At 44.3% G+C, this 24,703-nt stretch overlaps 2 protein-coding genes across 3 annotated transcripts; both read right to left on the bottom strand.

The window, feature by feature from the left end:
• Positions 1 to 1,254: 1,254 nt before the first annotated feature.
• Positions 1,255 to 16,286, bottom strand: LOC120034080 (protein CASC3-like). Of its 2 annotated transcripts, none has more exons than XM_038980506.1 (13): positions 16,101 to 16,286; positions 13,316 to 13,340; positions 13,146 to 13,201; positions 12,013 to 12,216; positions 11,768 to 11,913; positions 10,012 to 10,185; positions 8,722 to 9,614; positions 8,088 to 8,149; positions 7,837 to 7,945; positions 6,239 to 6,355; positions 4,619 to 4,821; positions 4,204 to 4,394; positions 1,255 to 3,478 (listed from the first exon to the last, which is right to left on the bottom strand). In XM_038980506.1, the coding sequence occupies exons 1-12, from the start codon at positions 16,284 to 16,286 to the stop codon at positions 4,233 to 4,235; spliced, it is 2,337 nt and encodes a 778-aa protein (XP_038836434.1). In that variant the 3' UTR covers positions 1,255 to 3,478; positions 4,204 to 4,232. The 2 variants fall into 2 exon arrangements, with proteins under 2 accessions (XP_038836434.1, XP_038836432.1); XM_038980504.1 differs by having other exon boundaries at positions 4,254 to 4,394.
• A 403-nt stretch (positions 16,287 to 16,689) lies between these two features.
• LOC120034416 (male-specific lethal 1-like 1) lies at positions 16,690 to 21,287 on the bottom strand. The gene is made up of 9 exons (XM_038980960.1): positions 21,254 to 21,287; positions 19,613 to 20,438; positions 19,013 to 19,218; positions 18,570 to 18,835; positions 18,302 to 18,366; positions 18,135 to 18,202; positions 17,836 to 17,960; positions 17,508 to 17,580; positions 16,690 to 17,390 (listed from the first exon to the last, which is right to left on the bottom strand). The coding sequence occupies exons 2-9, from the start codon at positions 20,288 to 20,290 to the stop codon at positions 17,300 to 17,302; spliced, it is 1,572 nt and encodes a 523-aa protein (XP_038836888.1). The 5' UTR covers positions 20,291 to 20,438; positions 21,254 to 21,287; the 3' UTR covers positions 16,690 to 17,299.
• Between the last annotated feature and the right edge of the window lie 3,416 nt (positions 21,288 to 24,703).

Raw genomic sequence — 24,703 nt, 5'->3', positions numbered from 1 at the left:
GTCTGATTCCTCTCAATGTTTCTTCCACAAGTGTTTCATCTCAATGGCAAATGTCACCTTCAGTATGCTCTGTGAGAGTTTACACCTGGCTTTTGTAATAAATAGTCTGTGACAAATGACTGTGGAAAGCGCTACAAATACATTTAAATGGATACATTGTTCTCATCAATGCTTGTATGAAGAGAGTCATACCACATTGGTAAGAGAGTAGATAATGCCGCTGTGGCTATTTTCAAAGTGTACTCTGTATACCTACATTCGCCAAAAGATGTCATGACAGAAACATTGTAATTTGCTACGACATGGCAGAAAGTGAGATTCCACCCTATTGGTAATGTCAGCACCAGATTGGCATAGAAACAGAGGGGCCCTGGCAAAGAGATGGCAGGCAAGTGCATTTCCTTTGTAGCCTATCCTGTACAATGTAGCTAACCCAAACAAGGGCTATAGTTAAGTATACAAGTACAGCATGCCTTGTCCGCTTTTTCAGATTTGAATCAATTGTGTTCACCTCGTTTTTGAAACAGAAACCATATTTTCCACACGAAGAATCAAAATTGACCCCTGTTAATGTCTCTTGACATCAAGCTGTCACTCATCTCTGTAGCTCCACAGCAAGAGGTCTTTCAGTCTCAGTACAGGCCCCAGCCATTATAAATGTGCCATTTTACCATCCATCAACATCCCCATTAAAATTCAACAGTGAAATGCAACTAATTCAATTTTCATGTGATGGCTGGACTCAAGTCATGTTAACTTGAGGGTCAACTGAAAAGGGAAAATAGTATCATTGAGTAGTCTGACTTGTAGAATTGTGGCTATCAGTTCGTAGATAGGTTGTCCCATGTGGCTGTTGGTAGAGCACGGTGCTTGCAACTCCTAGGTTGTGGGTTTGATTCCCACGGAGGACCAGTATGAAAATGTACACACTCAATACTGTAAGTTGCTCTGGATAAGAGTGTCTGGTAAATGACAAATTTAAATAGTACATACAGTAGTTGATTTGTGAATGATTAAAATGTTTAATAGGCCTATATGGGAGACGCAGTATCATGCAGTCAGTCTGAAGGCTTGGCACAATGGCGCCATCCAGTGGTATCCATTGAATTAACTTCAATCAACCACAAGACAATCATCGTTTTCATATACGTTGTTTAATATTCCTCTGTCTCAAGAAAATTTGCTCCACAAAGAAACATTTTTATATATTCAAACATCTATGAAACAAGCCCTCAGTGTTGGCAGGTCTAGTAATTTTTTTAATATTTTTTATTTAACCTTTATTTAAAATTAAACATTACAAACCAATTTATTCTTAAGGCAGAGAAAATAAAACATTTAAAATAACATTCTTACCAGCCATTTCTAAACAAATAACTTCTAATACAACTCAATTCAGTTTATACTGATTCAGTAAAGAAAAAGCCAATTTAAAGACACATCAATAACTTGCCCTTTTCCAGGCAGACTTACTGTAACAGCTTGCAGCCACCAGCTGAATTATTTTCACAATCATATCTATGTATGTATAACATGCATGTATTGTAGGTTTGTTAGGCTGCTTTTAAACGTCTCTTCTTCCGTCTTTTGACCAATCAAACATTTCTGCCGTGATTGGTCAAAAGACCAATTAGTGGAAAACGATCAGAATTGGGCTGCCTGTTTAAGCGCAGCAGTTAAAGGAATTTTCTTTAGCCAAAAACACTTCGGATCAGCAGTATGTTCTGCAAACAGACAAATCAGATCCAGTTTAGTGGTAGAGTTGCCACACCAGTCACTCCACTTTTACAAACGGATTCTGAGGAAATAAAATGGAAAAAGCAAACAACCATTTAAATTTCAAAAGCCAGAGCCTCTTTTTAAAAATGTTATCCATCCATAACCATGTATACAGAAAACAGACTGGACGTCCCTGCAGACTTGTTCATTGTGACAGTATTCATTTGATAAGGTGGTAGTATTTATACGAATTTAAGCCACAGGCTTTAATATACATCTATCTATATACACTTACATTAGAAAGCTATCACCAAGCAGTAGCACTGTCAAGTACATCAGTTTCAAGCAAGGTTAAATGGTTCTCTGGTAATACAGTAATACATTTAAACAAAAAAACAAAACAAAAACAGGACAATGTGGAAGGTATCAAGAGAAATGGAAAATAACAAGTTGTTGAAATTCTAGGGTACTAGCTATAGGTTAGCACCATCTGTATATAGGATTTATTCTTTATCTAAAAAGTGCGTTAACAAGACTTGAAACCATAAAATAAAAACTAAGACCTACGATGCCGTTGTGAGATGAAATGAGACACTACGTAGTTGGACACTGAAGCAAAAACGTTGTATTTGTCTCTACTCCAGCATCTTGATGAGATTAAAATGTTTCATATGACTAAAGAATGTCACCTTTCATTTGAAGGAATTTTCATACAAATCTGTTATAACATTTAGAAATTAAAGCACTTTATGTATCTAGTCCCCCCCATTTGATGGTGTCAAGTATTTGGACAAATTCACTTTGTGTATTTAAGTATTCAAGTGTAGTACTTGGTAATAATAATTCAAGAATGATTATCTGTAATCATGGTAGCATCCAAATTAATATAGATGTGTTCGGAAACTTTGGACTAATTTAATACAAGAGAATTTGTCCAAATCTTTATGACATCTTCAAAATGTTTAGACTAGATAGATACATAGTGCTTTCATATCTAAAAAATACATATATTTATTAAAAGAACCTTAAATTAAACATAAGGCGACATCCTGTACTGCCGCCCTCGTATGAAACATTGACCTCAAATCCAAAATGCTTGAGTAGAGACATTTAAAGTTTTGCTTCGCTGTCCAAATAAATACGTAGGGGAGTGTACATGTTAGCTAATAAAAAATGGAGTAGGATTCCGGAAACACTGGAGTAGAATCTGTCTGGTGGGTGGGACGAACACAGCTCTAGCTAGCCCACATAAAATGACTACCTATCCCAGCTAGAACTCTCCATAATACTCACATGACACATTTAACCCAGTCCTAAACATTTGTTCGAGCTTACAACCCCTTTTGTTTTGCATGAATATACCTACAGTTGAACGACAGATTGTTAGAAGGAACAAATTCCTACGAATGTCATCATTGGTGTCAAGTAATGTTTGAGGAGTTGTTACCAAGGGAGTTCTTTAACGGTTTTATATGGTTACGTTTTATAGGGTTTTTAAGACAGCACTCCACTCAGAGGCAAAAAAAAACACTGGTAGGTGAACCAAAACAGCAAAAACCCTTCAGTATTGTGGGCGACCGACCAATGGTGCACCTGAACACAAGGCAGATAAAAACTCTATTCGTCATCTGCTCCACACGTGGTGCTGGTCCTCTATCGCAGACCCAGTCTTCCTGTCCCTCGCTCTCTTCCGACTGGCGTAGTCGTTCGGAACGTCTCGCTAGGATCTGACCGCCTGACTGGGCTTCCCACTCCGGTCCTGGAGAAAATAGCAAAAAAACAGGACAAATCAGCGAAACTGTTGTTCAGTCGCACAAGCTTTGGATTAGGCAGGAAGAGGGAGGCGAGAGAGACACCGACGCATATGGTTCAGCAATACAATTGAGCTCATTGGAAAAGTCGGGAGATTTTCACACAGCTCGGTGTTTGGCATTCGTTTGTTTGCAGGTTACCTCTGCACCAAAGCACATCTCTGCTGGGATTTTGAATCGCGTCTCTGTAGAGTGTGTCCACTCACATTTCAAACAGAGACATCAGTTTGAAGGCAGTATTATTGCCTGGGGCTTTTAGGAGGAGCTCTAGGGGATAAGAGGAGCTCTAGGTCATAACGACCTGGAGAGCAGAGATCTAAACACACATTCAGCTGCTTTACTCAGAGCCACTGGCCTTACTTCACACGTGTCCAAGGCAAAAACACCATTTGATTTAGACATGTAGCCTACGTTTGAACGGGAGCTAAAATTATTTAAAAAAGAGGAACACAGACACCTTTAAGGCTATGGTATGGTTTGACCTACAGTTACACTCTGATAGACCCATTCTGTACTCCTCACCCACCCAACAATGACTTTCAACATGACCAACATTTAAAAAAAACAACCTTCCCTTTTGTCCTACTCTCACAGCGGCTCATCCAGTTAGGACTGAGGCCGGTCTAAGTCTTGGTGTTTGATTAAGCGAGTGGGTGAGAGAGTGAAGACTTGCCCGGTTGTTGGGTCGCTGGGGTTTGTGGCTCACTCCGGGCCGTACCCTACCTCTGGTGGGGGAGGTTTGACGGTGACGGGCTGGGAGGAGCGCCGGGGAGGCGAAGGTTTGGGCTGGGCTTGCTGCTGCATCGGGTCGTAGTACGTCACCCCACCGTACACCTGCGACTGGCCGTACACCTGCGACTGGGCCTGAGGGGAGGTTACACGGTTTATGCATGAGTGTAAATACCAGTATGTTTGGCATGTGCTACACATTCCTAAAGGTTAAAGGTGGAGTCGAATACCCCTCATAAATCTGCACAGAATTGCAGAGCTGACAGAATATTGCAACAGTAATGTGGCACTGGGTAGAATATATAGCAACATTTGACATGCAGATATGGTAGCTATGGTGTCGAGGGAATAGGTCTCACCGGAGGGTTGTACATGGGGGGCAGGGTGGCTCCTGCCGGGTAGGGGTAGTTGGTGTTCCCAAAGGTCATGACACCTGGCGGAGGGTAGAATGGCGGGGCCAACAGCTGCTGTGGAGGAGGCTGTCCAGGGGACATGGAGACAGGGGGAGCAGCGTAGAGAGTCGGGTTGGGCATGGGGCCGCTCGACTGGTGGGGGTGTAGACCTGAGGGGAGACAGGAGGGGTTCATGGGTGTGACCAGACAGACCCATACACTAGCCAACACCATACCAGCATTTCTGGTCAGGAGTAGAAGTGTGGCCGTTTAAATGAAATTGTAAACATTTTGAAAAAAATCCTTTAACCCGATAAAACATTTGCCCCCCAACAATTAAAATCACAGTGCAGTTAGTTATCACACAACTACCATTAAAAAAAAGGTCCCCGGTCATCATAAAAGGGGAAAAAAATAAACATACCCAACGCAACAATGCTGTGACGTTAGGAGATATGAATCTTTCAAAATGATTAGCCACGAACATAAAGCGCGCCGAAAAATGTCAGAGTGAGACAGGGAAGCGACAGCAGCGAAGTCCTGTATGGCAATACTTAAGAGGTTAAATTAGGTAGTGAAATGCAAACTTTGCAAAGTGGAATTGAGCTAGTGGCAGTACAGGTACAATGCTCAACCATCTGAAAGGGAGGCACCGCGAGACCCGAAACATTGCTGGCAGCAGCACAGGACCCCAACAAAAGGATCTTCACAAGAAAAGAAGTGCGATAAGGGATGGAGAAAATAACAGCGCTGATTACAGAAACGATTGCAGTTAATATGCAGCCATTGTCAAATGGTAGAGGATGTCGGCTTCAATGCCCTGATGCTATATCTAGAACCAGACTACAAGAAAAACCGTGAAGGCCTGGAAGGAGAAATTGTACAATGATTGCTCTGCAAGTACACTTGCTCTGCAAGTACACCACACGTGGCGTTAATAACAGATTGTTAGAAGTCTGAACACGCGGTCATACAGCATTGCCACGAGCCATCACATTGATGAGAAGCGGGACATTAAGTCCCATGTGCTGACCACCGAGCATGGAGGAGGCGGCACACAGGAGAGAGCCTACCATCATTGCTGAGTGGGTGGGGGACAGCAGCAAGGTGAGCGCCGTCTGGCAGCCATGACTGGGATCGATTGAGCGCCATTGCCCCCTAGCGGTCATATGAATAACCATATCTGCATTGTGAATTCACATGTCATTTTATGATTTTTTTCTTAACGTAAAAAAAAAAAAAAAAAATGGTTAAAGACATTTGTCACATCCCTAGTCTGGAGGCACTTGAGGAAACTTTTTATGACGTGAAACACTTGTTCAAAAGCACAATACAAAGTAGTTATTATTCTTCATTAATCCAGTAAGAATAACAATTCATTTGAGAGTTTTATAAGAGAACTTAAGCAATACGATTACCGAGTTGATTGTGCAGAGGTAAGTGAGGTTCAAGAAAGCTTGTCATTGACTTTTTTTTTGCCAGACAAGACTCCAGGCCGAGTTCATATCTATCATCTAAGTTGAGGGTAACTGCTATCCACACCACGTTTTCCCTGGGTCCCCTGGCAGCAAGGTGACAGGCACTAACCTGGGTGTCCTGGATGGCCTGGGTGGGGGAGGTGCATCTCAGGCTGGACCAGCATGCCCTGGGGTGGGAGGGGGGTGGGGCTGTCGCCGTGGGCATAGATTGGTCCTTGGTAAGACACTGCAGGAGGAGACAATATAGCATTTAGCATTTAGCTCTACAGTCAGATATATTATTCTACAACTCCACGACCAAACCAAAAATATATGTGGACACCTGCTTGTCAAACATTCCTAAAATCATAGGCATTAATATGGAGTTGGTCCCCCTTTGCTGCTATGACAGCCTCCACTCTCCTGGAGTGTTGGAACATTGCTGCGGGGACTTGCTTCCATTCAGCCACAAGAGCATTAGTTAGGTCAGGCACTGATGTTGAGCGATTAGGCCTGGCTCACAGTCCGCGTTCCAATTCATCCCAAAGGTGTTTGATGGGATTGAGGTCAAGGCTCTGTGCAGGCAAGTCAAGTTCTTCCACAACGATCTCGACAAACCATTTCTGTACGGACCTCGCCTTGTGCACGGGGGCACTGTCATGCTGAAACAGGAAAGGGCCTTCCCCAAACTGTTGCTGCAAAGTTGGAAGCACAGAATAATCTAGAATGTCATTGTATGCTGTAGCATGAAGTTATCCCTTCACTGGAACTAAGGGGTCTAGCCCGAATCATGAAAACAGCCCCATTATTCATCCTCCACCAAACTTTACAGTTGGTACCATGCATTGGGACAGGTAACGTTCTTCTGGCATCCGCCAAACCGAGATTCGCCTGTTGGACATTACTCCAGACAATGCGTTTCCACTGGTCCAATGGCGACGAGCTTTACGCCAATCCAGGCGACGCTTGGCATCGCACATGGTGAACTTACATCTTTCATGAAGCTCCTATGAAGCTCCCAACGAACAGTCCTTGTGCTGACGTTGCTTCCAGAGGCAGTTTGGAACTCGGTAGTGAGTGATGCAACCGAGGACCGACGATTTTTACCCGCTTCAGCACTCGGCGGTCCCATTCTTGTGTGGCCTACCGTTTCACGCCTGAGCCGTTGCTGCTCCTAGACGTTTTCACATCACAATAACAGCACTTACAGTTGACTGGGGCAGCTCTAGCAGGGCAGAAATTTGACAAACTGACTTGTTGGAAACGTGGCATCGTATGATGGTGCCACATTGAAAGTCCCTGAGCTCTTCAGTAAGGCCATTCTACCTGACAATGTTTGTCTATGGCGATTGCATGGCTGTGTGCTCAATGTAATACACCGGTCGACAACGGGAGTGGCTGTATAAGCCAAATCCACTATTTTGAAGGGGTGTCCACATACTTTTGTGTATCTGATGTGGCAATCATGTAATCATGTGTTAAACTATAACAAAATAAGCTACATGTTTGTGACAGCTCCACAGATAACCGTGTACCCTACCATCCTAACTAACCTCTCAAAACAGTAGACATTTTAAGACAGCTTTTTAATGCAGCTAAAACATGTTGTCGTCTAGTACTGATTCTACCAGAGCCTGGCTCTGAGCATATGGACAAAGACACCAGCTAGTGTGTGTGTTTTCAGTTGTGCACTGCCTTCTGGTGGTAGTGTGTGTGGCACTGACTCACTAGGCTCATAGTAGTGGCCCTCCATGACCCCTATGTGCATAGGAGGAGCGGGCTCCGGGCTTGGCCTCTGGCGCTGGGACGAGTACCGCTTTGCCCGGTTACCAGCTCCCTGAGATGGAGAGAAAGAGGATGAGCGCTAACCGAACCAGTCAAAATGCCAGGTAAAAAAACACCAGATTTCCTCTTGAAGGCAACATAAAAACGACAGAAACTCATCTTTGTACATAACCAAAACAAGTAGGCCTACTCACCAGCTCTTCTATGTTACTGTATTGTGGAGGTGCTCCACCCATGTGCATAGAGTTAGGGATGCCTGCAACGAGACGAAGCGTCGACAACACGCAAGCAAAACAAATCCAACTAACTGATCAACTGCTGCCGTTTAGTTAGTTACAGTGAGGAACACGTTACATCTTATAAGCGTCATGTCAAAACAGCTACCAACGTGTAGTTCTAACTAGGGTTTCTGTCCTGACAAAATGTGTACTTAATGCACTTTAAGACCTTGGGTGCCAAAAAGTACATTTTATTTCCAATGTATTGCATGATAAAAACCTCAGGCTCCAAACTACGTGCAAGGCTTACGAGAGAGAGAGACACTTCCATTCCCACACTACTGTCTGCCCACATTGCTCCACACTGACTGCAATGGCCTCATTATGTCAACCAGCCACACTGAACGGTCAGCGACTGACTGACCAACCAACTCAGTGCTGCACCAGGGAGCTGCTGCTTAGCTTCACCTGGGCTGCTGGTGCAGTGGTGACTGAGCTGCTTGGAACAGTGCTGCTGGAGCTCTGAGAGGGTGTGTGTCACTACATAATACTCAAAATAAGAAAAGAAAAAAGAGGGGTAGAGCGAGCGAGAACAAAAGAGAAGGCTCACCCCTCATCTCAGTGCGTAGATACGAAGGTGGGTTCTGGGGCCAGTTCTGTCCGGCCAGGCTGAGTCTGGCCAGGTCCTGATCCAGCCCTGCGAGTACTGTCCCCTGGCTGCTGTCTCCAGCATCCCCCTGACTCTGACCGGGGCCCTGCCACGGCTCACTCTTCAGGGCCGAGGAAGACACGGTGGAGGCAGGCTCCTCAAGAGAGGCCTGCTTGCCCAGCTCAGTGGCCCGGGTGCGAGTCCTCCTGGCTAGGGAATACGACTTCTTCTCCACGGGGCGCTCTGGAGCCGGGGAGGCATCGCGGGTAACCGGGTTGTCCGCCGGAGGAGCAGATCCCCCTCGCTGCTGCTCCTGTCGTCGTGGCGGTGGCACAGAGTCCCTTTCTCGATCTCCCTTGCCACTGTAGTGGCGATTGTAGTACACGGACTGTGATGTTGTCACTGTAGTTGTGTTGCGCTCATCATCCTCCTCACTGCGGACATCTTCCACCACTACCGAAGGGCTGCGCTCCGTATGGGCCCCTCTGTTCCCCCGGCCCCTGGGGCCTCGTTCCCCATCCATGGGCGGTAAACTCCGGGTCTGGAGGGGCTCGGCGGGGTGGGCCTTGGGGCCTGGCCGTTGGGACTCCTGGTTTCTGTCATTCCTGTGCTGGGCCTGGGGGGGGCGGTTGCCCTGGAAGCCCCGGGGTGGGGGGTGGGAGGAGGGCCTGGGGGGGTTGTTGTTGCGCTGGGTGTTGGGGGCTGCTGAGGGGGGAGGACCAGACTGCTGCAGGGCCACGGCTGGGGGGGCGCTACGGCTGTTGGGGTTCCCTCCTTGCTGCCAGGAGGTATGGACGGGCCTCTCCCAGTCTCCGTCCTGCCAGCGCTTGTCCCGGACTGGAGAGATGCTGTGTCTGCAGGGGGGGAGGCGGCTAGTGTGAGGACAAGCTGCAAGTAGACCAGCAATGGGCAAACTATGGTATGTGAGCCAGATTGTTTTTTTTTTTTACATTAGTAAGTATGTAGAAATTATAAATGGGGACCTATATATTTTCAAAGAATTTTCCCTTTTCTGTCCTGCAAATAGCTCTTCGTTAACTATTTTTACCTCAACGTGACCCTCATGCCCAAATTATTGCCACCCCTGTAGTTGACCATTGCGGTTTTTCGTGAGATGACATTGTAAGGGGATGACATTGTGCCTGTTAATATAAATTGGCGCGATAGACAGTACTGGTGGTTAGTGTTACAGGCTTTCAGGGACATGGGGATTTGAACACTGGGTTAATAGAGTCGAGGGGTAAGTAGTACCTGGGCTTGCGCGGTCTATAGGACCGCTCATTGGAGACACCTCCGTTGCGGATGTCGTAGCCATAGATTGCAACCAGCTCCTCACGTGACTTGGGCGCCTGCTCCTCCTCCCTGAACCTATCGTGTTCCCAGCAACCCTCATCCTTCCACAGCTTCCTGTTACGACCCTTAGGCCTGGAGGACAGGAAAGAAGCCACAAATATATCAATAAACAGGTTTACCAATGAAACAACATCCGTCTATTACTCGGGGATATAAACTGCTGAGGGCCCAAAAAGGTGAAACTTTTTTGTTGTTGCACTGAAACATGCTAAAAATCCCTGCTAGCGGGAAATGCAGGTTTTAACCTAAATATTGCACCTGGGAGACAAAAACTACTTAAAGTAGAACACATGACACAAACAGGCATTCTGTGTTTGCTCTATTATAGTGGCCACTATAGACCACACCAATCAGGTGCACAAGGCTTGGTGTGCAAAAATAACTCAATAATGAACTTAGTATCAAATGAAATCCCCCCCACTCACACGTGTTACTGTTAAGATCAACACATCAAAAGCAACATCTTTGGGCTACAATTCACATTGTACACTTTCTGCTTGTGGACATCTGTTCTACAATGTGCCAGCAGAGCATGATACCCTTGGTTGGCATAATTGATCTCTTTCATGCAGAGAGTACACCTGGCATACCCCTTTTTATCCACTGTATTGAAAAAAAAGTGAGGCAAAGTGTGTGGTGTTCCTTTCATCATGGTGGCATCCAGTTAAGACAGGCCCAGCTCCACTTGATCCCTGAATCGACTTGTTTAACAAACACCACCTAATTTTCTCATTCTGAAAATTAACCACATACTTTAGAGGGGGGGAAATCAGTTCACAGATAGTTTGTTCTTTCGTTAGCTAGTTAACATTTTAGATTGCCAGGTTTGAGTAAGCAACAAACGCGTTATAACTTGAGGAACGGCAAGGAGTGGTATACCAGTTAATACTATAGCGAATTGGTTAGGTTGCTAACGTTAGCTCATCTGATGTTGTAACGTTAGCTAGCTAACTTCATTAGCCAGCTAATTGTCACACCATAAACTCTATTATTTGATCAGTTAAGTTGACTAATGTTGCTCAACATTTCTCTGGCTAGCTAACGGAGAATTCGATCCAGTTAGCAAGATACTTAACAATGCTAACAATACTTGTTCCACCACACTTTATCCCTCACCTCAAACTTTACCAATGCCAGTTGTTTTTCGGTTACAGCTCATGAAGTATGCTTCATCCCCTTCTCACCCCCGTCTCAGTGGTCAGGCTTCTCACCTACCTCTTCGTTATCATTCAGTGGACGTGCTGCTGTAACTGGCAAGCTGCCTTTCCACTCTCTGCTGTCTTTCCAGAGTGCGCGCTGATGCTGCAAATTGATTCTCTTCTCTCTTCAGTCGCGTGCTGCATTCTGTTTTGTGAACGATAGGCTGAGCCTTGGGTACAGCCAGTATAGCTCCAAACGCCCATCACTCGTTCGCTGACAGCCAGTAGTGATCCAAAGCCTCCGCCCCTATCCCCAAACTTTTCTCGTCGGATCTACACGAATCACGTAGGTCACCTATTGTGAATTCAAAATGGCGAAATTCACCGAAAGGTGGCTAGTTTGTATCCCTGATTACTAGGAGTTATTCCTCCTTTCTGTGTAGTTGGTCACGTTCGGCTAGTACCAGTTGAACGAAAAACATTTAATGGATAAAAGGGTAAACGTTCCCCCTTACCGTTCCTCCTCCTGTGCATTTCCTCTGACGTCATGCTCAAAGAACATTCCCTTACGGGGGATATAGGCTGGGTTATTACGATCCAGGTCATCATCCAGCTTCTGGCCTGGTTTAGCGCCTTTATTCTCAGAGTCTTCTGTGCTTTCCTAGTCACACAGAGTAGAATTACTCAAAATGATTGACCAACAGGGCTATATTTGTATGTGATTCCTCAACTCCATTTTCTTTTCAATGAATCATCTTACCTGTCCATCCCCGCTTTGACGCTCCCCTGCCAGGTTGCCTTTGTCTTCACACTTCACTTCTTTCCTCATATCTTTCTCCCCCTCCTCATCCTTTCCCCCTCCTTCCTGCAGTTCCCCCTCTGCAGCAGGGGTGTCGGAAGCAGGAGTGGGTTTGGGCCCAGCAGCCGGTGGCGGGACCTCTTCCTCCTCCTCTTCCTCACCTCCCTGAGAGAGAAAATACAAGACTTGAGTTAGTTTGCTCCATGTGTATCATTATCAAGATACTGTCAGAGAGTGCAATGCAAATATCCTTAGAGTCCTACTTATTGCAGTCAAAACCGTCCATGCATAGTGGACAAATTAAACTTCACATCAGAACCACAGTTAAGACCTCATTAAGAGGATTCCAGTACCATCATGGACATTACAGTGCACAAGTACATCAATTGGAAATGTTTTTATTTTATTTGTCTGTATCCTGCAAATAGGGGCTGCTACAATGCAGAAGGTCTGTGTTCTGAAATACCGGTAGCTGTATCAATGGTTGAAACCTGCTCATCTCTTCAGTCCCTCCAGGATTTCGCTGCGGCAATTCCGACATTTTGCATGGCAATATGCAATGATTTTGTCCAATTTCTTACAAAAATGCACTGACGAGGGAAAAAGCTTGTGATGTGTGCTTAATTGAACAATATCATGCAGTAAATGTGCAGTGGGTTTGAAATTGTGAGCCCTCTTTTTTTTGTTGTGGTGATCAGTCAGTTGTATTTGATAATTTGACTGTTTTATGAGGTAATAGTGCAGGATTGGTCAAATTTGCAAGCCCTCAGATAATATAGCGGGAATTGTTGATTTAGCAACAAAAAAATGAGGTCGCAGAATAGAAAAATCCTGGAGGGACTCTCGTTTCATGGTGATACACAAAACAATTTTTCACAAATACTTTGGAAGTTAGATACATCATGATCTTTCCAATCTATTTGTTGGGCTATTCTGTTGGGAGAATGAGGAACCTTGTGGTAGGCTCATGAAGCCTGCATTACTGAAATTCAAACAACCTGGTTAGTCATATACTATGTTGCCCAAGTGTCCATGCAAATAAAAAACAAAAATTACACCCTACAGCATAACTCTGTTCAGCAGTGGCAACTTACCTCTGAATGGGAGCCATTCTCCTCAGGATCTGCGCTTTCATAGTCAGAAAGGACAGCTGCAAAAACAAACATCAACTGTTTAACTGTGGTGTGATCAAGGTGGGAAATGCATCAGAAGTGTGCATCATTCTAGATAGGCCATTGGATTGCATCAACAAACACTTACTCACCTTCTCCTACACCATCTTCACTTTCCTGTTAAGAAAGGATAGCACTAGTCAAACAATGTGACTGAACCGACAACAAATAGCAACAGTATGTAGCCTACACACCACTGTCAAGCAAACATGACACCAACTCTTAGCGGGGGGGGGCATCTGTGTCACTTTGAATGTACCCTCTTAATGACCAGGCCATTCAGGGTGAATCAAATGATTTTGAAAAGAAAATTAAGGGAATTAACTGGAATGATCTCATCGTATACAGATGTGGAAGCTGACAGGTTTTTCTATCCACAATCCGGACTGACTACAACAAATGGCTTCCTAAACAAAATCGAATCCAAACCTGGCCAAAAGAGCACTTCCTTGGCTAAATGGAGAAATGTGGAAACTGATGAAAGAACAAGAGCATGACAGACATAGGTTTACCATGTAGAGAAATAAGTTGATGAAGGAAATCACAGGCCAAGGCTCCTTGTAGTTTTTGTGGAAGGTAGCGCCCAGCCCAAACACATCTTTGGCTTTAGTGAGCTAATCACCTTGTTCACCTCTGACTCAGAAACCTCCCTTATGATGAAGACAGGTCGAGTGTCCTTCACTAGCGCTGAGCCCAAGAAACCAGCGGAGGGGTTCTGTGTCAGTACCTTGACACTCAACAAAGTAGAAATTGAAGGCTGTTGCTATTTCTAATGCATCCTGTGTTAGACTGTCATTCACATAGATGTCTAGTTTTTTTGTAGTGTTATTATGGTCTTTCCCTGTGAACTTTTTTAGATTCTCCCAGATCAATTTACAATTTCCCTTTGCTTCACCAATTATGTTGATTAAAAAAAAAGTTGAGTCGCTCATTGGCCCCATTACTAAGGTCACCAACACATCTATTGGTCATGGGGTGTTTCCAAGGGTCTGGAAGTTGGCCATAATAACATCCATCTTTAAATCAGGTGACCCTGCTGAAGTGAGTAACAGGCCCATTAGTAAACTACCTGTGGTGTCGAAGGTTGCTGACAAGTGTGTAGCAGAGCAACTGATTGCCAACCTCGACAACAGCCCCTTCTCATTACACTCCATGCAGTTTGACTTCAGAGCTAAACACGCCACAGAAAGGGACAACTGCTTTCTTCTGGAAAATGTGAAGTCCAAGATGGACAAAGGGGGCGTTGTTGGGGCTGTATTTCTAGACCTAAGGAAAGATTTTGATACTGTTAACCATGAGGTTCTCATCACAACTGTCTAGGAAGTAGCAAAACTAAGTCAAATCTATGATACACATCTTAACATACTACTTGATTAGTTGGGCCCAAGCTTGCTGTACAACATTAAAACCCATTCAGTCTTTCTACAAACAGGCTCTCAAAGTGCTTGATAGAAAGCCTAATAGCCATCATCACCGTTACATCCTCAGAAAACATGAGCTCCTGAGTTGGAAAAAATCTTATGCAATAGACCGACGCTTGTCTTGTATTCAAGATCCTAAATGGTCTGGCTGCCCTCCACTTAGTACTTTTGTTAAACAGAAAACCCAAACCCATGGCAGCAGATCCACAAGGTCTGTCACGAGGTGACTTCAGTTCCCTTAAGGAAAAGCACATTTAATCAATGTGCTTTCTCTGTGAGAGCTTCCGGAACACAATGCCACCAGACACACAACTGCACTACCTATCGCACCTCAACAAAACATGAAAACATGGCTAAAGGCCAATCAGACTTGTGAACATAAACCTTAGTTGTATATTGCCACTTTCCATGTTATAGCTTGTGAGGTGTGGAAACACTGTTGCTTTTATGTATTTAGTTGCTTTTTGTGCTATTGCTCAGTCTGCGTGCTACGTGTTGCTTGTCCTATGTTGCTCTGCAAGTGCTCACTGCTCATTGATTGTCTGTATTGTTGTTGTAATTGTTTTTAATAACCTGCCCTGGGACTGCGGTTGAAAATTAGCTAGCTGACTAAAACCTGCTCTTTTACTGAATCGTTGATGAATGTGCACTGTCCAAGTAAAATAAAATCAAACAACCATTCATTGTGCCAAACATGGATTCCTCACATCACTAGGGATTTCGATAAATAACAACAAGCTTTGGCGTAGTGGTGGCCATTCATAAGAGGGTGAAGTCAAGATCTTCACTGATTACTGGTCAAGAAAATGACTTTAGATGAGGCGTGATTGGTGGAGGCAAATATTGTAACTAGTTAACGACGTTAATTTGTCGTCACATTTTCAGTCAGTGGTGAAATAACTCAACAATATCAAAGCTCCCTTTGGATTTAACATTAGCATAGCTACTACTAACGTTTAGCTAGTACAGCAGTTGGCAAGTTACTGACAGCTAACGTACGCCAACGTTGGCTAACTTATAAGCTTAACTACAAACACTGATAGTACAGTAACGTTAATTAACTCAATTAAAACGCTTCCATATAGATAACCATTAGGTAACGCGTTACCATCGTGGTAAACATTCTAAGCTAAAATTACAAAACAAAGTTAGCTAGCTCAAACGAACTGTCTTGTCTAACGTTAGTTTACGGTTTGGCGCTGCAGACGGTTCCCGGCCGAACATTAGCTAGTTTGTTGATTTGAGAAACATTAGCTGGACGTGGCAAACTCAAAACATGGGGATATGACTTGGCCTAAACACTGGACAACTATCCGCCCGACACCCATAGCCGGCAGACTTGTTGACCCAGCCATGAATTAGTAGTGAGCAAGCTAACGTTAGCCGAGTTAGCTAGTTATCCAACAAATCAAGTCCTATTAATTGATCGGTTTCGCGTCTCGAGAGTAAGACTCACACACTCGGATTCAGCATCGTTTTTCGGCACCACACGAACAGCTGGTGCCTCTACTGGTTCAGGGTCCCGTACTCGGGGCTTTGTCGTTGGCGAAAGGGACTTTCCACTTTCTGATCCCGAACCAGATTCATCGTCCTCCTCGCTGTCCTGGGATGCGCGCCTCCTTCGACGTCGCCGGTCCGCCATCTTAGGAATCAGATAAAGGAAACCGGAAGAATGCCAGGAATTGTGGGTGACTGTTAGTTACGCAATTCCGCCCTAGCCTAATCGATCTTTTTTTATCAAGGCATTTCAATCTTTCTGCCAAGTTATCTTTTCCAATTAGCAAGTGTCGTTAATTGGTTGAAACATTTTGAAATGATTAAGTCAGTATGATGACATCTGTGAACAAAATTATAAATCTCCTGAAATCTCCTCAGAGTTGAATGAATATGAATTATTAACCAGACAATATATTGATAGTGATAAAGATTCACTTTCACTCATACCTAATTCTTCCCCAATTTCCATTATGTTCCAGTGCTTTCAAGGTCATTTTATATCCTGCACTTATCAAATCAGGCACAGACACAATTCAAAAGAAACCAAGTCGTGTTCATGAAGCTTTTTTTTTGCTTTTTTAAATTACAACATCTTGTTTGAAACACAAACCATAAGTGCTGCTGAAGCGTTTTCAAATCATCTCACTCTCCTAATGTCCAATGGTTTCACCCCCCTTTTATCTCCAGCAGGAGATCTCCTTTCTATAGGATGCAACAGCAATCACATACAGATGGGAGTCAGAGCCATTCTGCGCTGTTTAAATATGAGGCATGTCAATGTGAATGACAACGTCAACAGTCTGTAAAGTTCTTTAGCTTGGGAATTTTTGGGGTGAAGTTGCAAAGAGGAAAACTGTCCTCAAATTAACCCAGTGGGAATCTAGAGACAAACATCTCTGCTCTTCCTGGATAGTCCACACCACCCTCAATCTTTTTCCAAACCAGCCCTACTATAGGATCTGTTCTGCAGTCCAGCAACCATGTCCAAACTGTGGCACAGTGCATCCTTTGATTTTAGGGGATTGTGGCATGCAATTCCCCCACCTCCTGTGTGTGTTCCTCTCCCAAATAACAAGGCAGACGTTTACACAGAGGAGTCCTGCCTGGCACCAACCCAGCCGGTGTCTCCTCTCTTGGACTCAGGTGGAAAGGACAGATTTATTTACGGCAGGTCCGGTGGGGGGTATGCTTTTTGGGCACCTCTACTCGACAGCGGCTCCGCTCATCCAGCCAGGGCAGGTCAAAGATCCTTCAAGGGTGAATAGAGAAACACAGGGGTTTAGGTTGAGAAGCAAGGACTCGGATTGTATTCAAGTGATGTTTAGCTTGGTGTTATTCAAGAACCAGTGCGTATGACTCAACTCACCGTCTTGACAGCTTTGGCAGAGGTCGGCCAAACACCACCACTGGAAGGTGGGGGGTGATCATGAGGTACTCCACTGAGGAGAGAGAAAGAACACTTTCATAAGCAATGAGTACAAGACCCTGCTCAGTATTTCTACTGACTACATTTCATCTCAACAAACATTCCTTAAGGGATAGTTGCTTTTTGGCAATATCTAAAAAATAAAATAAAATTTAATTGGTCACATACACATATTTGCCAGATGTTATTGCAGGTGTAGTGAAATGCTTGTATTCCTAGCTCCAACAGTGCAGTAGTATCTAACAATTCAGTGTATAGGTGGACTTACCATCCTCAGCTTCTGGGTAGAAGGAGAACACTTCTGGCTCACTCTCTTGTATACCATTCCTCTTGTTCATGCGCTGCTGCAGTCGCTGGAACATCCGCTGCTCACGGATCCGCTGGATGTCCCATCTATGGGAGGTGAATGAAGGAGAGTGAAGAACACAGTGACGGAAGGTCAAAATAAGGGACACACAAAAATAAGGAGAAAGGCAGAAGAGGTATGCCAGAGAAACAGACCAACTCATAGCAAGAGTTGGTCAGACACGCAAACAAAGCAGAGTGAAAACTCCAGCCCTCCCTTACCTCTTCCTTCTCTTCTCATCCAGTTCATGCTTCGAGTGGCGCTTCAGGAAGACATTGTCATCCAGATTCTGGAAGAGAAAACAGTTGGACTTTAGACCTCCTGACCAGGGGTCCAATCTGGACTTCCACCAGCCTAGGGCTTCACACAGCGCAAGACAAGTACCCACCTCAGGGATATCAGATGCCTCCTCCTCTCCTAGGGGCTCCATAAGGTTTTCCTTCCATGAGGGAACTGTGTACAAGAGGGAGAAGGTCATTCCACCACCCATGGAATGTTACAAATCCTGTTTAGCACACATTTTCCAAAAGATACAGCAACAAAAAGCAATAATGTGGCCTATTCCAACATACTTAGGCCCAAGTCACAGCCTTCTTATGCGCTGTTCTATGCACTGCTTCCAATACAACCATTTCATAACAATTTGTAACACTCACTGGCCACAGGCTCCTCCTTCTTGGGTGAGGGCTCTCGCGAAGTTGGTGACGGGGGAGGCACATGCCAGCGACACAGGTATATGTCTGTGGTGGACAGGTAGTCCAGTTCCTCAGTGGCAGCCGAGCTGGTTCCAGGAGACCCATCAGAGAATTCTCCTCCGTCCAGTGGCTCCTCTTTGGGGAGAAGCGCCTCGTTGTGTGGGGACTGGGAAGACTTGGCTTGGGCACGTCGTTTGGCTGCCCTGGGGTCCTGGAAGAGGAAACGCCTATTGGCAAGAACATAACCTTTAGAGGAATTGCGTGAGGGACAATAAGGGCTTTTTACATGCATCTACAGTACATATATATATATCCATGTATGCATCTAGGAAGTATGTCATATCATGGAGTCTAAAAAAAATTATAAAAAACATTGCTACCTCTACCTGAATGTGGAGCCCTACCGTTTGTGGCCCTTGCCTCCTCTGCCAAAATTCAGCGTTCGGGGTGTATGGCTGCTGCGGCCCTCAGACAGCCCCTGCCCCTCTGGTGTCCCTGGCATTGCTGCCTGGTCTTGTTGCCGGCTAGGGATGTGGGTGGGGTGCTGGTCACACCCATCCTTCTTACCTAGCTGCAGACGGCGCTCCATGCGCTCGATCCGCGCCATGAGCTGCAGTAGTGAAAAAACACGTCACGTCAGTGGGGCTAAAGTGAGGTTTATACCTCCTTATGATTTGGCATTTAAATAGTTTGTCTTGAAGGGTAGCCTATTCTCTTCAACACTTGTGATATTTCCAGTCCATAAGAGTACAACAAAAAGATATTGAATGTGTTTGAGGCTGATTGTTGACTTCAATTACATCACACTTCATTGAAACAATGATGTCATAATAGTGCTGCACTGCTATTACATCACAACACCACTGGTGGCATTGTGGAGCTGGCCTAGGTTGGAGGGAAAATATCTGCTGCTGATTATTCTGGAAAAATTTTCACAAAATATGCTGACCAGTTTTGACAATTGAAATGTTATACATTTGTGTTTGGAGTGTTTGCTAGCATACCATTTCCTTCTCAGCTTTGAGGTCATCTATCTCCTTACTCTTGGACTGGAGCTGCTGTTGCTGTTGTTCAATGAGTTCCAGTTGGAGGAGGAGGATCTGGCGTATGCAGCTGGTCTGTGTAGGGGAGTGACCAGGCCCTTTCCTAATATTCCCTCTTTTGCAGTCTGGGCTGTGTTCTGATGACTGTGCCCCCATGACTGCTGCCGTAGCAGTCCCTCTGACCTCCCTGCCACCCACTACATCGTCCCGGGGCTGTTTGATAGTGTTGTGCACTCCAAGGTCCGTCTTGCCCATATTGCTGTTTGTCTGTCCTAGTAGTGTCTTGCTCTTGCCTTGTGTGGTGCCTTCGCCCCCCATCGGTTTGCCCTGGGGAGTTTGGGCTCCAAAGCTCACCCAGTTCTCCTCTTGCCCCGACCCAAGCCCAAGGTTCTGTCCAGATCCAGGCCTGCAGGTAACCTGTCCCTGTCCTGGCACCACCTTGGCTTTCCCCTGAAGCTGCTGGCCGCTGCTGTTGTGGATACTGCCCAGCACGTTGGGGACTCCGATGACATATTCACTTGGCTCCCTCCTCAGGCCGCAGAAGGAATCAGGTGTTCCTCCCGCTGGAGCTTTGACCAAATCAATCTTCCCTACTGTGTCCAGCTTATATCCTCCACTTGTGAACACAGTGGATGTCATTGTTGTGGCAATCCTACAACCAGAACCCTTGCCAACCAACGCCCACCAATGTCCTCCTGACAGGGGCGTTGGTGGCACAAAGAGCTTGATCTCACACCGTGGATGCCGGTTCTCCTCAGCAGTGGGCTGTCTAGATGTCCATGCAAGCCTGAAATACAAGGGAGGGATGTCAGATGGGCACACAGTTAATTCAACATAACCTTGTGTCTATCAGGTATACACTAACTAAAATCAAATGTTGAAACAGACAGGAATCAGCCACCTTCTACCAAGTTGGCACCCTCTCTTACAGCAGATATCGCCCAAACAGAAAACGACTTAGCTAGTGACGTTAGTGTTCTCAATCTCTGGTAGCTACTAACTACAATTTCCCCTCACACATTTCTATACGTCCATGAATAATCTGTATGATATTGACACATGAACCAACAAGCTGACACAATAACAAAAATCGAGCTACCCAGGGAGATTAGCTGACATGCTTCTCAACAACACATGTGTATGCCTAACAGACGAGGTAGTTAACTAACGTTACCCTAATACAATCATTAAATAGTTGAGTTTAGTCGGCTAACGTTACCTAATGATGTGTATAACTGACCTAGCCGGTGTTTGAAAGAAAACGGGTGAGTGGAGAATACATTATGAAGCGACTGCCAATTGCTTGGTTACAAGGGAAACAGTCCTAGAATAACAAACGTTACAGATGAGCTGCAGTCGCTTAGTTGGCTAGCTACGTTAGCTGGTTAGCCAAGTCCTCCATTTTAGGTCCGCAGGAAAGAGCAAAACAATGACAGCCACTTTGCCTTCAACCAACCCGGTCTCATTTGACGCCATTTTAACTTTAAACGCTTTACAAAGTTACGTTTTTCTCTTGAACGTTATAACATATTGTGCTTTACACTTATGACTAAAGGCCACCTGTCTATTTGATATTCTCTGTACTCATTGGAACTCACCTACCGCCTTGATGCCCACCTTCTCAGGTCGTTTAAAAATAATGATATTGCGCATGCGTTCCCCGTATGCTCGCCTCTGATTGGTCAATTAGCGAGCGGTTGCACTTGAGCTCAAAGGATTTCTGAAGGATAAAAATGCCAAGACAAATGCATATTCCTACCTAATTTTAATGATTGTTACTATTTGTTGTAGTTCATATTTTTTGTGCAACCATGATGAAATTATTATTTCTCTATTCACAAGCGGATTAGTGCAACCAATTGGCAACTGGCTCAGTCACCACCAATTTTTTTTTTTTAAGTACTGTGGAATGGATACAGCATTATGGCATTTCATCTGCTTGCTTGATATTAGGTTGGGATCTTCTCTATTTGGGGAGAGGACAATTTTGGGCTCCCAAATTCCCTATCTTGTAAGGGAGTTATGTTGAAGATTCGTTGAAGATAAACCATTACATGTTACTATTTTTCTTATAAATGAGTTAATATCTCTCAACACGGCTACGTTGGTGTCACTGTGGATCAATGCCGCTCTTTTACCACTAGAGGGCACACTTTCCTAACTGAAACGGGTGTCAGTCCCACCCATCATTGTTTGTAAAGTAACATTCAGTTGCAACACCTGTTTATAGTGAACTGTTTTTCATAAGCATGCATGGACAGGCCACCTTCAACAGCAAAAAAAGCAATCACCTACTATAATATTTTAACAATAACATATGAATACAAAGAAACATTAAAAAATAAAAAGTTATGCCTCGTGCTAGATCGTTTTTTTCCCGAATAGGCTATAGCCTAAGCCTATAATATGGAGATATATTCTTCCCTCACATGTCTCTCTACCCCTCCTCTGATAAGTGTTTACATTGATGTAGCCTATGACTGATTGCTGCTACACTAAAGTGGTATTTTCTCCACGAAAATAGCAGAGGATCGGCCCCCATGCATGGTCGTAACAGCACCCCTGTCACGTGGACAGGCCCGGTGAGCATGCATAGCCGCTGTAGTGTTTATTCGTGTCGACACTCCTCTCACGCTCCCGGGCTGGCAGAGCCGTCCTCTGTGCTACAGCGCTCACATGGCGCACGGGGACCCTGCGACAAAATATGCACCTAAGAATTATATATATTTGTTTTACAAATACTATAATAAAACGGAGTGGCAGTTAAATAGTCTAAGTTATTTTATTATTATTGGAATTCTTCTCAAGAATGGTAATGAGCTCTGCCAGGTTTTAATGTTTTCTTCTGCATGTCGTATGGATATGGATGCTGATCCAATTGAGGATAGTGTGAGAGGTTTCCTCTATGCGCTATACATTATGGCATAGCTTACAATGTTGTTATTTTATTGGAATAAATGAATTATAATTTTGCCTACGGGTATTGTGAATTTTTAAATAAACGTGATGTCCAAATACCGTAGGCCTATACAACATGTCCCTATTATTTTGGGAGAAAAATAAGAACACATTGGATATGATCATAAAACACTACGAGCTGGACTAATTACTTAGTATTTTGAGTATGAGACATGCTTGATTATAAATTGGGTGGTTCGAGCCCTGCATGCTGATTGGCTGACAGTCATGGTATATCAGATCATATACCACTACCATGGGTATGACAAAACATGTATTTTTACTACTCTAATTATGTTGGTAACCAGTTAAAAATAGCAATAAGGCACATTGGCCACTCCGCGATGCGTCTTGCCTAAGAACAGCCCATAGCCGTGGTATATTGGCCATATACCACAACCACTCGTGCCTTATTGCTTAATAATATACCAGAGAAGAGAGGCATAACATTTGCACCATTTGACTATACAGTTGCCCAATGTCTGCAGTATGGTTGAGCCCACACATTTACTGTCGGTGAGTCACGCGAACAGTAGGTTGGGAGGCGGCAAGACTCGCGATGTGACCTACTTTTACTTCAGTCACGTCTTCACTGAAACTTTTAAAGGATTCGAGTTCAACAATATACAAGTGGCGGTTTAGATGATGAAATGTTTAGGCAATTCAAAACTAGAATAGGCTTTGAGATAAATGATAGTCCTGTTGGCCAATTGTTGTCGACTATATATATGCACATAATATATATATATATATATATATATGTACAGCACCAGTCAAAAATTTGGACACATCTACTCATTCAAGGGTTTTTCTTTATTTTTACTATTTTCTACATTGTAGAATAATAGTGAAGCCATCACAATGAGGAAATAACACATCTGGAACCATGTAGTAACCAAAAAAGTGTTAAACAGATCTAAATATATTTGAGATTTTTCAAAGTAGCCACCCTTTGCCTTGATGACAGCCTTGCACACTCTTGGCATTCTCTCAACCAGCTTCATGAGGAATGCTTTTCCAGCAGTCTTGAAGGAGTTTCCCCATATGCTGAGCACTTCTTGGCTGCTTTTCCTTCACTCTGCGGTCCAACTCATCCCAAACCATCTCAATTGGGTTGAGGTCAGGTGATTGTGGAGGCCAGGTCATCTAATGCAGCACTTCAAAACTCTCCTTCTTGGTCAAATATCCCTTACACAGCCTGGAGGTGTGTTTTGGGTCATTATCCTGTTGAAAAACAAATTATAGTCCCACTAAGTGCAAACCAGATGGGATGGCGTATCTCTGCAGAATACTGTGGTACCCATGCTGGTTAAGTGTGCCTTGAATTCTAAATAAATCCCAACAGTGTCACCAGCAAAGCACCCCCACACCATCACACCTCCTTCTCCATGCTTCATGGTGGGAACCACACATGCGGAGATCATCCGTTCACCTACACTGCGTCTCAAAAAGACACAGACTCATCAGACCAAAGGACAGATTCCACTGGTCTAATGTCTATTGCTCGTGTTTCTTGGCCCAAGCAAGTCTCTTCTTCTTATTGGTGTCCTTTAGTAGTGGTTTCTTTGCAGCAATTCGAACCTGAAGGCCTGATTCAAGCAGTCTCCTATGAACAGTTGATGTTGAGATGTGTCTGTTACTTGAATTCTGTGAAGCATTTATTTGGGCTGCAATTTCTGAGGCTGGTAACTCTAATGAACTTATCCTCCGCAGCAGAGGTAACTCTGGGTCTTCTTTTCCTGTGGCGGTCCTCATGAGAGCCAGTTTCATCATATCGCTTGATGGTTTTTGCGACTGCACTTGAAGAAACTTTCAAAGTTCTTGAAATTTTCCGGATTGACTGACGTTCATGTCTTATAGTCATGATGGACTGTCGTTTCTCTTTGCTTATTTGAGCTGTTCTTGCCATAATATGGTATTTCACCAAATAGGGCTATCTTCTGTATACCTCCCCTACCTTGTCACAACACAACTGATTGTCTCAAATGCAGTAAGAAGGAAAGAAATTCCACAAAATTAACTTTTAACCAGGCACACCTGTTAATTTAAATGCATTCCAGGTGACTACCTCATGAAGCTGGTTGAGAGAAAGCC

This window comes from Salvelinus namaycush, chromosome 41 (genome assembly GCF_016432855.1).
Source record: "Salvelinus namaycush isolate Seneca chromosome 41, SaNama_1.0, whole genome shotgun sequence".
NCBI lineage: Eukaryota > Metazoa > Chordata > Actinopteri > Salmoniformes > Salmonidae > Salvelinus > Salvelinus namaycush.
The sequence above is the reverse complement of the archived record's forward strand: the minus strand, read 5'-3'. Positions and strand labels throughout refer to the sequence as shown.